General features: G+C 42.3%; 2 protein-coding genes across 2 annotated transcripts; both read left to right on the top strand.

Moving 5' to 3' along the window:
- Nucleotides 1-5,832: 5,832 nt before the first annotated feature.
- On the top strand, nucleotides 5,833-7,684 carry PPBP (pro-platelet basic protein). The gene is made up of 3 exons (XM_029929428.1): nucleotides 5,833-6,168; nucleotides 6,510-6,645; nucleotides 6,795-7,684. The coding sequence occupies exons 1-3, from the start codon at nucleotides 6,054-6,056 to the stop codon at nucleotides 6,895-6,897; spliced, it is 354 nt and encodes a 117-aa protein (XP_029785288.1). The 5' UTR covers nucleotides 5,833-6,053; the 3' UTR covers nucleotides 6,898-7,684.
- Nucleotides 7,685-11,623: 3,939 nt separating this feature from the next.
- LOC115283061 (platelet factor 4-like) lies at nucleotides 11,624-13,055 on the top strand. Its single transcript, XM_029929392.1, has 3 exons — nucleotides 11,624-12,141; nucleotides 12,449-12,575; nucleotides 12,694-13,055. Exons 1-3 carry the CDS (start codon nucleotides 12,045-12,047, stop codon nucleotides 12,779-12,781), a joined length of 312 nt encoding a protein of 103 aa, XP_029785252.1. The 5' UTR covers nucleotides 11,624-12,044; the 3' UTR covers nucleotides 12,782-13,055.
- Nucleotides 13,056-13,732: the final 677 nt, after the last annotated feature.

Here is a 13,732-nt window from a genome sequence, read left to right as displayed (position 1 = left end):
CCTCTATAAGATTAGTACAATAATAATAGCCATCTTAAAGGCACTAAGGGCTAATCCTGGACAAGAGTAGATACTTGGCAAACATTAGTTCCTGTCCCCTAAATGAAGCTCAGAAAACTGCGAGCTCTGTGGTGTGAGTGCCATCAGTGTGCTCAAATGCATCTATACACTTTCTATCTTTGCATGAATTATTAATTTTTAGTGCACCTAAGGATTTGTTTCCATAAGTTGTTTTTAGGAACCTTCTGGAAACAATTATATTCATATTCTGTATATTTTTTCTGTCATTCATGTATTAGCATTATCAACATATACAGTATGCTTTTCTTCTTGTAAATATTCATCTATCAATATCCATTTATTGGTAATCTTGTTACAGAATAGACCCAGTACGGGATCCTTGTGATGCGAAGATGACACAAATGAGAAGCCCAAGTTAAGGTCTTTAGGCAACCAATATACTGAGTTCTCTCTGACAAAGCTTTACTTGAAAACTGAATGAAAAGGGACTAGAATTTTTTGGGAGCGCCTGGGTGGCTCACTCAGTTAGGCGTCTGACTTGGGTTCAGGTCATGATCTTGCAGTTTGTGGGTTCTAGCTCCGCATCAGGTTCTGTGCTGACAGTTTGGAGCCTGGAGCCTGCTTTGGATTCTGTGTCTCCCTCTCTCTCTGACCCTCCCCTGCTCACACTGTGTCTCTCTCAAAAATAAATAAGGGGCACCTGGGTGGCTCAGTTGGTTAAGCATCCGGCTTCGGCTCAGGTCACGATCTCACGGTTCGTGGGTTTGAGCCCCACATGGGGCTCTGTGCTGACAGCTAGCTCAGAGCCTGGAGCCTGCTTCAGATTCTGTATCTCCCTCTCTCTCTCTGACCCTCCCCGGCTCGTGCTGTCTCTCTCTGTCTCTCAAAAATAAATAAAAACATTTTAAAAAATAGAATAAATAAATAAATAAACAAAACTTTAAAAAAGAAAAGGGACTAGTTTTTTTTTAAAGAGAGTCTCATAGGTGGGATTCCCCAGAATCAAACCCCGAAGGGACATTTGTGTGCTGGAAGTTTAGAAAGGAGTGCTCTAAAGATTAACATCTGTCAGGAAGTAAAGAACCGGTCAGGTCCAGGAGAGCTGCTGTTACAGTAGAAGACTCAGGTGGTCCTGTGAGGAGCTCTGGAGCTGGGGCAGCCCTCCAGACTTATTCTGCATTGTGGCAAGGGGGCAGCCCTCCGCACTCCTCCACTGACCGGTCATTAGATGTGGGCTGCCTCTGGGGAGTGGGCACAACTCTGGGTGAGCCATTTCCCTCAGGCCATGGGCTGTGCCCAGGGAAGGTCTCTGTGGGTCCTGAGCTGCCTGCAGCCTGCATTCCCAGCAACTGGGGACAGCTGTGGAGCACCACCCAGAGGCTCCTGTAAGGGAAGGAATGTAGGCCGGCGTATCCGGTTTCTGGGATGGGGGAGGAGAGTGAAAAGGAGAAGAGAAAAGGGAAGGGGAGGGAGGAAAGGTAAGAGAAGAGGAGAGGCCGGAAGGGGAGGAGAGGACCTGGAAGAGATGAGGGGGGCAGAGGGGACAGGGAGGAAAGGACAGGAGGGGAAGGAAGGGCGGGGAGTGGAGGGCCTGTGTCTTGCCTGTTCCTTTTTCTTCCTTCCTTCTTTTCCCTTCCCAACTCTCCTTTCTCCTTCCTCCCTCGTCTCACTTCCCTTCTTCCTTCCTCCCTTCCCTTCTCCTGTATTCCTGACAAGCACAATAATGCTACGTAAAAGGGAAGGAGAGGCAGGAAGACGAAGCTGTCCCAGCACAAACTTCAGCCAGCAGCCAGCAGGAGCCCCTTCCGTGTGAGAGAGGCCATGGTGGACTTCTCAGCGGTTCCAGGGGTGCTCTGATGACACCCACTTGAAGTGGGGTCCAAGTACCACTCATAACATACGGAATCCTCAGAAATAATAAATTGTTCTAAGCCACTAAATTTGGGGTTGGTTTGTTACACAAGAGGGCATTTTGCATTTTGATGTTCAATGGCTAATGTTAATCAACATTAAATTAAAGTGAAAATTCTCAGTTCTTGGAAACTTTGCAGTGCTTCTGTGTAACACCCTCCTCACTCCTTCCCTGACCCCACCCAACCCAGTATCCAACCTCAAATAAGGAGTGCCCAAGTCGTTAAGTTCTGGATCCTTCTTGTCAACTGAGAATTATACAGAAAACATATTTGGTTTCAGCACATAGAGGAAATCTTTTTTCCGCTAGTATTTCAACTTATTGCTTAAGGTGCTTTAACAGCAGGACCCCAAATTGTATTATCCCTAAGATTTCCCTAAGATCTTCTACCAATTACTTTTTTTTTAAACATTTTTATTTATTACTGAGAGAGAGAGAGACAGAGCATGAGCAGGAGAGGGTCAGAGAGAGGGGCAGACACAGAATCTGAAGCAGGCTCTGAGCTCTGAGCTGTCAGCACAGAGCCCGATGCAGGACTTAAACTCACAAACCCTGAGATCAAGACCAGAGTGAAGTCCGACGCTTAACTGACTGAGCCACCCAGGCACCCCTTGTACCAACTGCTTTTATGACTAACTTGCAAATGACAGCTAATTTCCTTCATATTTGGGAAGTGTCAGTCCAAAATCTTTTATGGATGATAGTTAAGCTATGTCTTAATTTTAGTGGATAATGTTCCTCCAATGTCTCTAGATATTTTCTTTCAAAATAGCTAACAGATAAGTCGTTTTGAGTCTTTGAAAATTTGCTAGTTTCCTAAATGACTCAGTGACTCTGCTATTTATACAATGACTTAAAGGAAAAAGAGATAAAGTAACTTACCACAAAAAAATAAATAAAATAAATAAACAGCATGACAATGTTAGACCCACAAAAAGGCTGTTCAGTTATTTTAAAACCCAAGAACTTTGACACTAATTTTCTAGCATTTACTTAAATATACTATTTTGTATAAGCTGACTTCCTTTGAGTGGATAACTGATTTCAAAGTATCTTTTACCCATTTAGTAAGTCAGTTTTTTCATTTGTATTATGTTTATCTTCATGGAAATAAAAATATTTTAAAAATCCTACCAGGTGCAAATAACAGTAATACAGTTAGCAGTATTAGCAGTAGTGATAGCACATTAGAATTGGTGTCCAATTGCTTTGCACAAATATTTGAGGTCTCACTTTTTAAAAAAAATTATGTTTATTTTTGAAAGAGAGAGAAAGAGATGGAGCATAGGTGGGGGAGGGGCAGAGAGAGGGAGACAGAGAATCTGAAGCAGGCTCCAGGCTCTGAGCTGTCAGCACAGGGCCTGATGTGAGGCTTGAACCCACAAACCACAAGATCATGACCTGAGACGAAGCTGGACCTTTAACCAACTGAGCCACCCAGATGCCCTGAGGTCTCACTTTTAGGAAAGAAATAGTGAAATGACCAAGTCACACAATGGAGAGAACTTTTAAACACTTGGCACATAGTAAATACTTAATATTTATTGAATCAGCAAAAGCTAGCAAAACATTATTTACCTCAAGTGCCAACTAAGAGGCTTGTGGAATTTAAGTGACTCAAGAAATGTGTTAATGCTTCCTCATGAACTTTGCTGACGTTGTGTCTTTTGTGACAAGTTTGTTGATTAAGACAATGGCTTAATGATACTCAGCGATATGCCTACCCCTTTCCTGGTACTAAATGAACCAGGAAAGAAACTTGGATAGTGTATGTATGGAAGGAAAAGGATCCAGTGAAACTAATAAATACAGCAAACAATCTATGTGGGGGGCTGTGATGGATGGAAATAGAAAGATACTTTAATACTTTTTAAAAAACACTTTGTATCTTGCTCGGAAAATGGTTTTGAGCTTACATTTGAATAAAAATATATCTGACCAGAGAATGAATAACATTTCAATCTCAATAATGAGGAAAGACTATAAAGCATCCCTCAGGAAGAACTAGAAAAGAGTTCACTCTCCTTACCCTGTTTCCTGCTGAGGCTGTCCCCGCAGTGCAGCCACATTTCAGCTCTGAGAAGGGTAGTCATCTTCAGCCTAACCTTTTTCTTGAGCTTGCTCCTTAGACTATGGATTTCTGAGTTGGAAGAAGTGGAAAATCATTTTAATATGCTCTACTGCGAGACTGTAAGGTATACGGGGAAGACAAATGGGGTGAGAAAAATAAATACATTCACAAAACAGGGCCGATGAACTGAAGTAGGTGTAGTCTAACTTAAATAAGAGGGAAAATTGGCTTAAAAGTTGAAACCAAAAATGATCGGAAACAATAATTGACTGTATTCGTTCTTTTGATAAAACAGTAATTTTGTACATTTGAATATTTTGAGTTTCTTCCAGAATTTTAGGAGTATAAAACATAAGGCAAAAATGAGAAGTTTAAATAATATTGTGTGTGTAAGATTTGTAATAAATTGTCATAGGAAGACAGCTTGTGGCTAGAACCTTATCCTTTAGTCCCAGCCTTCCAAATCACCTTTTTATACCACAGGTACTTGGGACCACATTGAGTTTCATCTGAAGATTGTGTTTGATTTAAAAGGAAAGAGTAACTTTCCTTCATGTGATAGTCATTGACTTACTCACTAATACTGTTTAAGACCCACTGTGTATTGTATTATCCGAAACACCAAAAACTACCTAAAGCATTAAAGAAACCTAGGACATTCCTCTGCCTTCAAAAGTGTACAGTCCAGTTGAAGAAGCAAGTTTTATAGAAGAAAGAGAGATCCAGACAATAACACACAAGCCAGCACGTGATGCGTAGGTCCGCCTCGGCACCTCCGCAGGGCTTTCCCTATATCACATAGGGTTTGAGACCAAAACCTGTGATTGAGGTCTGAGAATTGAAGACTAGAGATTTTGTTACAATTTGTAATACTGAAAGACTGGAAACACCTCAAGGTCAACTATAGGACAGAGAGTGTTTGAGGATTGCCCATGCCGTACAATGTCAGGCGGCCGTTAAAGAGGAGGGGGCAAAATGACCTTGGGGAGCATGAACGGATGCTGGAGGCATATTTTTGAAGGTCAAAGCCAACCACATAACGATCCCATTTATATTTTAAAAATCTATGTCTACCTCTATTGATATATGTGTTTCCCTATGAGTGATGTGTCTCTATATATACATATATAAATGCAGACAGAAAAGAAAACTAATGCCAAACTGTTACCTAAGGTTACCACTGGAGAGTGAGGAGGTAGAAGAAGGATGAAAAGAAACTTACATGTTTTATTCCACATACATCTGCAGTGTATGAACCTTTTACAATAAATTAGATTACTTATTTCCCTGTAATATTAAAAATAAAAGAAAAAATAAATATGCTGGGTCTTGCTCTTTAGAGTAGACTCAGCTGATAGAAACAAGTAGTTTATTTTATAACACGAGGGAGGATGAGCTTTTCTTTTAGTTTCTGGATCACATTATAAAAAACAATACATTTAGAAAACAGAAAGCAGCCCATAAACTAATATGCAACGTGAACCTTTTGTGGTAACTGGCTCACACTTTATCCACATACTACACACAAACCCTAACATTTATCAACAACCAAGTTAAGAGCACCTGCTTTCTTTGGCAACTGGAAAGGGCCATCTATCTATGCCTTCAGATAGTCATAAAGTGCCTAATAAACCTATAAATTGCCTTATAGGAAAGGCAGAGTGTTATATAGATACACAAAGAAAAATCGTGTAATACTTCGGTCTAGTTCTTACCTCCCTACGTGGAAGGTTACACTCGTGTAAAGGATACGGGTACTTAGAACCGGGGCGGCAGAGGGCACTGTGAGGGAAGCGTAAAGGAAATGAGCAGGAACCCCTGACCTGCCTGGCGTTTATCTGGGTTGCACACGACTTGACCACCCTTCCACATGTACTTCCACATACCCTCACTTCCCTATCTTTTCTCCTGCCCTGCCTTGAGGGGGCTTATATAAAAGGCATCAGGAGAGCAGGAAAAACCATCTGACTGCAGACTTCCAGGCAGCAATTCACCCTCGCGCCGAGGTCTCCTGCCTCTAGGAACGGCTCCAGTTTCGTCGCCTCCACCATGGGCCTCAGACCGAACGCCACCTCCTCCTGCGCCCGCGCCAGCCCGCTTCTGGCCCTGTTGCTCCTGCGGTCGCTGTTCCTGAGCTCTCTGGTTCCCTGCGCCACAGGAGAAAGTAAGGGAAACTTAGGAACGCCGAGGGCGGCGTCCCTGGGGCTCTGCAGCTGCGGCCGCTTCCGCTGCAGCCCCAGAGTCTGGGGGGAAATCTGCACCGTCCCTCATGGGGCTGGAGAGGCCGCGTACGAGTAACTCCAGGTGGAGCGGGGGTGCTTAGCGGGTACTTAACGCTTGCCAAGGCATTCTGCTAGGGTACTTCACTGAAGACTGGAAGATCACATACGCAGCGACTTCATGAGAGCGGCACAGGTAACAAATAAGGGGACTAAGGAAACAAGTCAATAGATAAGATCACCCCAAGAATCGGCACCCCTGATCGAATCACTCTTTCTACCCTAGCTAGAAGTGTGGACCCGGAGCTGTTCGTTGAACTCCGCTGCTTGTGTATGAACACGGTCTCTGGCATCCACCCAAGTAACATCCAGAATTTGCAGGTGCTCAGGGCAGGACCCCACTGTGCCAACGTCGAAGTGATGTAAGCCCCTGCTTCTGTATCATTGCCTCCTCGGGCATTAGGGAAACTCCCCGCATCGGTCCCCACCGACGTAATTTGTATCCAGCCCCATGAATCCTTTCTGAGGGTCAGGCCAGGGCACTCACAGATAATTCCATTCCCTTTTGCAGAGCCACGCTGAAGAACGGGAACAAAGTCTGCCTAGACCCAGAAGCTCCCAAAATCAAGAAAATAGTCCAGAAAATTTTGGAAAGTAAAGAGCCAATGGCTTAATATCTTCACTTTCTGTCAAATCTTTCTATTTCCCAAGAAGAGTAGGCGTTTAAAGGTTTGACTTTCTGGAGTTCTTACTCATCCCAAAATACCTATTCATATTGTAGTAAACTTTGGATATGTTTTCCATTCTGCCTGGAAAAGTCACATAGTATTCTGAGAAGGCTGGTTCATAGTGGCAGAGAGAACAGTGAGCAAACTTACTGTCGAAATACGTGGCTCATTCCCTGTAACTTTTGGCTAAATGTGGCTCTATGCTTTGCATTCTTTCATTTAAAATTTTCTTTACAAATACTTTCATGTGTGTTACCCTATCTTGCTCTACTTACTGTGAGACTAGCTATACTCATGATAATTAAGAGATTCCATGATGGTCATTGTTATTAGGAATCACAGAGAGCCCAGAATAGAGCTTTTCATTGTCTTAGTCTTAGGATGCCTTGTTTCCAAGCATTTCTTGAATGGTTCTTCTAGTGTTTATTTCAGCCTCCAAATCCTAAAAATAATACAGTTGTAGAATGTGAGTCTTGTAAGCCGTGGCTACTTACTTTAAAGTGAATATATTTAATACTATAGAATAAAAAAATATGATGAAAAGCATTAACATTCTCTCTATTTAAAAACTCCAGTATTTCCAACAATAATCCTAATAATAACATAGGTTCTCTACGGTGATAAATGTTTTAACCTGGAATGCTTGTATATATTGGATTTGCATCCTATCTGCTTACAATTTTAGTATTAGAATCAACCTTGTGAATACGTGAAATAAAAAATTCAAACTTTATCAGACTTCTAATTATTGTTTGATAATCAATAGAACTTTCATTCTTTTTATGCTTTTTGATTTGAATGTAGTTGACCCCCAAAGTCGCATTCATTTCAGCAGTGACTGATCTTCTCTCTACCTCATGCTGTGCGCTCAGCAAGTGCAGCTGCCATAGACCCTGCACGACATTATTACAACACCACTGACTAGGCCCCTTCCCCCCCCCCCCACACCCCCCGCTGTGCTCCTTATGCCCCACGACCTAGTCATTCCATGACTGGAGCCTGCACTTTCTATTCCCCTGCACCCATTTTGCCCATTCTCTTCTTGCTCCCTCTGGTCATTTATTTCTTAATCCCTTAAGTTTATACCCACACTATTCTCACACACGTATTAACATGAAATCAAGACTTGTTATTGCGTTGTAGTCATATATTATTAATTTTTAACAGGATTGTTGGAGGATAAAGTCTTAATAACTCCCCTTCATTTTACACTTCATTTATTTCACAATATAGCACACAAAAGCACTAGTTGATGATCTGTGTCATTTTTAGATTTTTTAATTTATTATTATTGTTTAATTTTTTTCTAACATTTATTCATTTATGAGAGATAGCCCAAGCAAGGTAGGAACAGAGAGAGAGGGAGACACAGAATTTGAAGCAGGCTCTAGGCTCTTAACTGTCAGCACAGAGCCCGACGTGGGGCTTGAACTCACAAGCTGTGAGATCATGACCTGAGCTGAAGTCGGATGTTTAACCAACTGAGCCACCCAGGCACCCCAGTTATTATTATTTTTTAAGTTTATTTGTTTATTCTTGAGAGAGAAATAGCATGTACGTGCAAGTCGGGGAGGGACAGAGAGAGACGGATAGAGAGAATCCCAAGCAGGCTCCATGCTATCAGCACAGAGTCTGATGCAGGGCTCAATTTCATAAACTGTGAGATCATGACCTGAGCTGAAATCAAGAGTTGGACACTTAACTTACTGAGCCACCCAAGTGCCACTGATCTGTGTGATTTTTAATTTATTATAATAATAGTGAAACATGTTTGATAAATTTTAATATGATGGGCATTCTAAATTGTTTGTGTGCATGAATTAAATGATTTCCACAAGATATCTATGACCTGGTTAAAAGTACATCCTCTGCAAAGAGAATAATTGGGTGAATTAGCTCTGCCCCTTGCTAGCTGTGTAACTTTGGACAGGTTGCATAACTTCTCTGTGCCTTAGTTTCTTCATCTCTACAATGGGATAGTAATATTGCTTGTCCGACAGTTGATGTGAAAATTAAAAGAGTTAATAGATTCAAAGGGCTAGAAGTCCCACAAGAACCCCTATATAAATGTTGGTGAGTATTTTTACTATTTATTGTACTATTAGCATTCTCAATGTTATAGAGAAGAATATGAAATTCAAAGAGATTAGGAAGTTTGCCCCAAGATCAGATAAATAAGTAGATGGCAGAGTGAGTAATTGAAGCTCTGCTCTTAACCACCACACCACTTTCTTTGATTCTTCTGTCTTTAATGAAGGGATTATATTCCATATCACTATGTATTGGCACACAAAAATAGGCCCTGATCACTAAGCAGCATACTGTGATGGTTGTAGGAGAAATATGTTTATCAATCCCAACCTGTAGATGTATTAAGTATTTAGTTGACAGATTTTGTATATTAAGATCTCCTTTTATTATCTCCTTATCAGTGTAGGCTCAGTGCCTTAAGCTGTTTTGTCTACAAAAGAAATGCATTCATTAAGTGATAGTTAATATACAAATACACATATACAGAAACATGTAATAAAGCATGAAATGGGGATTGCAATCATTTTCATTAGATTTTCTCCAATAATTTAAAAGAGCTCAGACAGTGCATTCATTTCTCTAGTGGTTTCCTACTGCTACCAACAGAATCAGTCCCTGACATATGACACCGTTTTTTTCCACTATGCGATACCTCCAAGATGCACATGTCTTTTGTTTTTGTGTGCATTGAACTATTTCATGTAATGCAGAGAAAGAATCATTTAAGGACACTTACTGCTTCCGGTAAATATTGACATCTGGGGATAAGGTTGTAAAATCCAGTACCCCGCCCATTCATTTCCCAAGGCATCTCTTTTGTCCATTCCCTCTGCCACTAACCCTATTTGGGATCTCATAATTTAGTCAAATACACTTGTGTAAGTTACAGCACATTCTGTAACTGTCAGTCGTTGCATTGGATGCTAGATGTTCAAAATAAGTCCAGGAGGACCATCCTTGAAGAGATCACTGGTCAGAGAGGCTGACAGGTTGACAAATAAGCCCAACCTGATGGGACACCTGCAGAGATAGAGATCTGCTCTAAAAGCATGAAGAAACTGACAGGGGAGCAAGTCAAAGACTCAGTATCATAATTTTCAAGATTCATTATCTTCATAAATATATATTGAGTCCTTACCCATGTTCTAGAACAATGATAAACGTTATGATCGTTCACCTCATAAAGCTTTGCATTTGGAGAGAGAAAACATTAAAAAAATTTTTAATATTTATTTTTGAGGATGGGGAGGGACAGAGAGAGAGGGAGACACAGAATCCAAAGCAGGCTCCAGACTCTGAGCTGTCAGCACAGAGCCTGACCTGATGGAGCTCGAACCCACGAACCATGAGATCATGACATGAACCATGAGATCATGACCTGAGCCGAAGTCAGATGCTTAGCCAACTGAGCCACCCAAGCATCCCAGAAAATATTTTAAACATTTTAGAACACACACACACACACACACACCTACATGTATAATATCTGTATCTGGGAGAAATCGCAAATGCAGGGGTGCTACAAAAACACAACAGGGAACACAACTGGCTGTAGCTGTCAGGAAAGGCCTCGCTGAGGAAGTGATGCTACACTGACACTAGAAATTTGAAAAGGACTTAGTTGAAAGGCAAGTGGTGGAATAGGAAGAGCAAGAACCGTGTAGGCAGAGGAAGCACATTGCATAGCCCTGCTGAAGTTTGGTCCTGCTGAGCATTCAGAAATCAGCTGGTTCCATGCCACGGGCTATTGACGCCCTTCACTGCTGTTAATCGGTGTGACAGTGAGCCTCTGGCTTTGAGACCCAGGGCATACTATGCCCTAATTAAGAGCCCAAGTAAGGGCACCTGGGTGGCTCAGTCAGTTAAGCACCCAGCCCTTGATTTCCTTTCAAGTCATGATCTCACAGTTCCTGAGTTCGAGCCCTAAATCAAGCTCTGTGCTGACAGCAAGGAGCCTGCTTAGGATTCTCTCTCTTTCTGTGTTTCTCCCCTGCTCTTCCTCCCCCACCTCAAGATAAATAAATAAACTTAAGAATTAAAAAAAATAAAAGAGCCCAAGTCATACTTTTTCAGAGAAGGGAAGATGGTCCGTTCTGATTTCTTGACTTTTACTTTGTGGGATTTTGTTACCTACCCTCCACCCACTCTTCCACATCTTTCTACACTCCACTCCCATGTGCTCTCTGCCCTCCTTAGAGCAGCCTGACTTCAACTGGCTCTGGTCCAGGTCACAGCAGACTCTGGGAAATGTGGCTTGGAAATTCTCCTGCTTGACCTCATTTATGGGCCAAACCCAATGCAGAAACATTTGGGCACCAAGTTTTTATAGAATGAATGCTTTCCAATATTACTTTCATAATTTTTCTCAGGGTAAGAGGATAGACCAGGGTAACAGACTTTGCACCCTAGAGAATACTGGATGAAGGTTGGTAGGGCGGGGTAGGTCCTGTTCAGGAGACCAAGGAAACTTCCACATTCGGGTGAAATTCAGAACTGAGTCATGGTCCAAAGATCAAATTCAGCTTTGTACCAGCAAGAAAACAACTACGAAGGCACACCTTTAACACACAGCTACCCAGCTCAACTCAGTGGCAATCCTTAGGAGAGGCTGGCAGCAATAAGCAGTTCTTGAAAAGGCAGTTGCCAGTTGGGAAGGAAACAGAAACTGTCTCCGGTCTGAAGGCACCGGCTGTATAAATTGCAACATGGAGATCACAGAGAACTCTGCAATAACACATAACCAAGGCAACAGACAGCTTCAAATGCTGTTTCTAACTGCACTCTTGTGCATGTATATGAATTTAGTTGGGGTGTTGATCCTGCTCCCAGCTCCCAGCCAAGACAGCTGACTGCAGGCTTTTTTTTTCCTGCTAATCTTGGCTGACCATAGCCTAACTTCCCAGAAGTGTGGCCCGTTCCCCCACCATCCGAACCATGCTTCCGGAAAGGACAGGGTGGACAGTGGGGATAAAACCAGTCTGGAGAGTCTTGGGAGCCACTGGCCTTTAAAGCCAAGGCCCCAACTGTCTTTGCTCTCTTGCTCCTGCTGGCACCTGCTGGACATGAAGCTTGTATCCCAGGTATTCAACCCCAGGGCAAGCTCGGGGCTGCTGCTCCTGGGGCTGCTGCTCTTGCCAGCTGTGGTCGCCCTCCCCGGAGGTGAGAGCTAAAGTTAGGCGTGGAGGGGAGGTGCGGGAGGGGGTGAGAGTCAGTCCGAGAACCCCTAGGGTTGGAGAGGAATTTTTAAAATCTTTTGAGCTCTCTCTAGGTATGCGGGCACTGTGCCAAGAACCGCCCGGTGCACCTTACCATCTTGTCAATAACATTTCTCTCTGAGGGAGATATGATTGTGGGTAATGAAATGAAAGCCAAAGGCAATGAAAAAAAGATCCCTAAGGTAAGTTTGACGGTTCACTGAGTCAGCACTCTCTCCTCCACTGTCTCCCCCGCCCCTGCCCCACCCCAGTGGACCCAGAAGAAGATGAGCACCTGCGCTGCGTGTGTGTGAAGACCATCTCCAGACTCCATCCCAAGAACATCAACAGCCTGGAGGTGATAGGTGCCTCAGCCCACTGCCCCGTTCCCCAGATGATGTGAGTCCCTGCACTGGCTTCGGGGCCCCTAACCTCTTCCTCCTCTGCCTTAGCCTGCGTGCCTCCACAGCCGCTTCACTACGCCTCTAACCCCACGTTCACATCTTTTTTCTGGCAGAGCTACTCTGAAGAATGGTAGGAAAATGTGCCTGGACCTGAACGCCCCTCTGTATAAGAAAGTAATCAGGAAGCTTTTGCAGAGCTAGCTGCTAGCTACCTGACTCTGTACGTTTGCAATGCGGCATGGGTTTTGTTTTATTCATTTTCAGTTTAATGTGGAAAAATCTTCTGACGTTTTTTTATTGTCCTCCAAATTCTGAATAAACAAAGTAAGTTGATGTGTGGTATATTTCTTAATAGAGCAAAGAAATAGTGTTGACACATCGCAAATTCAGTTAAAAGAAAATCTCCAGAATTTTAAGCAAAAAATATACTTGAATGGAAGTATGGTTTAATAAAGACTGGCTTCATTTAGTGTTACACGTTGACTGATATATCTTTGCATATTTACGTGATTGCATTACTTTATTTACATATTAATGTTATAATTCGCTTTGCCGGCAAATATCAATCTCACTGAAATGTCACAGGATTTTTTATATAATCAATCAATCAATCAATCAATCAGGCTCTGCTTTTATCCCCTTAAGATTTATGCTCAACCTAAGTATTAGAAAGAAATAATACAAATGAAAATAGGATTCTCGACTACTTAGTGGAAATATATTTATACTTTCCAGAGAATTACATTAAACTATTTTACTCTTTATTGGTGCTTTGATAATGTAGACATTTGATAAGGCAACATGTTAAGAACAGTTCTGATACCCACATTACTACTTTTAGTGAATCCCACATTTGTCAAACCTACAGAATTGGTTTTTACTACACCCCATTCATCTGCTGTGAGTGTTCCTGTAAGCCAGCAAATGTGTTGAACAGATGTTCTCCTCAGTATTCTCACATTCAGTAAAACTTTATTTGCAGTCTACCACCATTCCATGAATCCCTTGACATTGGAGAAATCAAGATTATATGTTCAACTGCTGTGGAAAATAGAGAGGTACAAGATGGTACATGTTTCATGTTTGGGGAAGACACCATATATCTTGGGGAGACAGGAGGCTGTGTTACTTACCTATTACTTCTGTACCAAA

This window comes from Suricata suricatta, chromosome 1, assembly GCF_006229205.1.
Source record: "Suricata suricatta isolate VVHF042 chromosome 1, meerkat_22Aug2017_6uvM2_HiC, whole genome shotgun sequence".
Lineage (NCBI taxonomy): Eukaryota > Metazoa > Chordata > Mammalia > Carnivora > Herpestidae > Suricata > Suricata suricatta.
The sequence above is the reverse complement of the archived record's forward strand: the minus strand, read 5'-3'. Positions and strand labels throughout refer to the sequence as shown.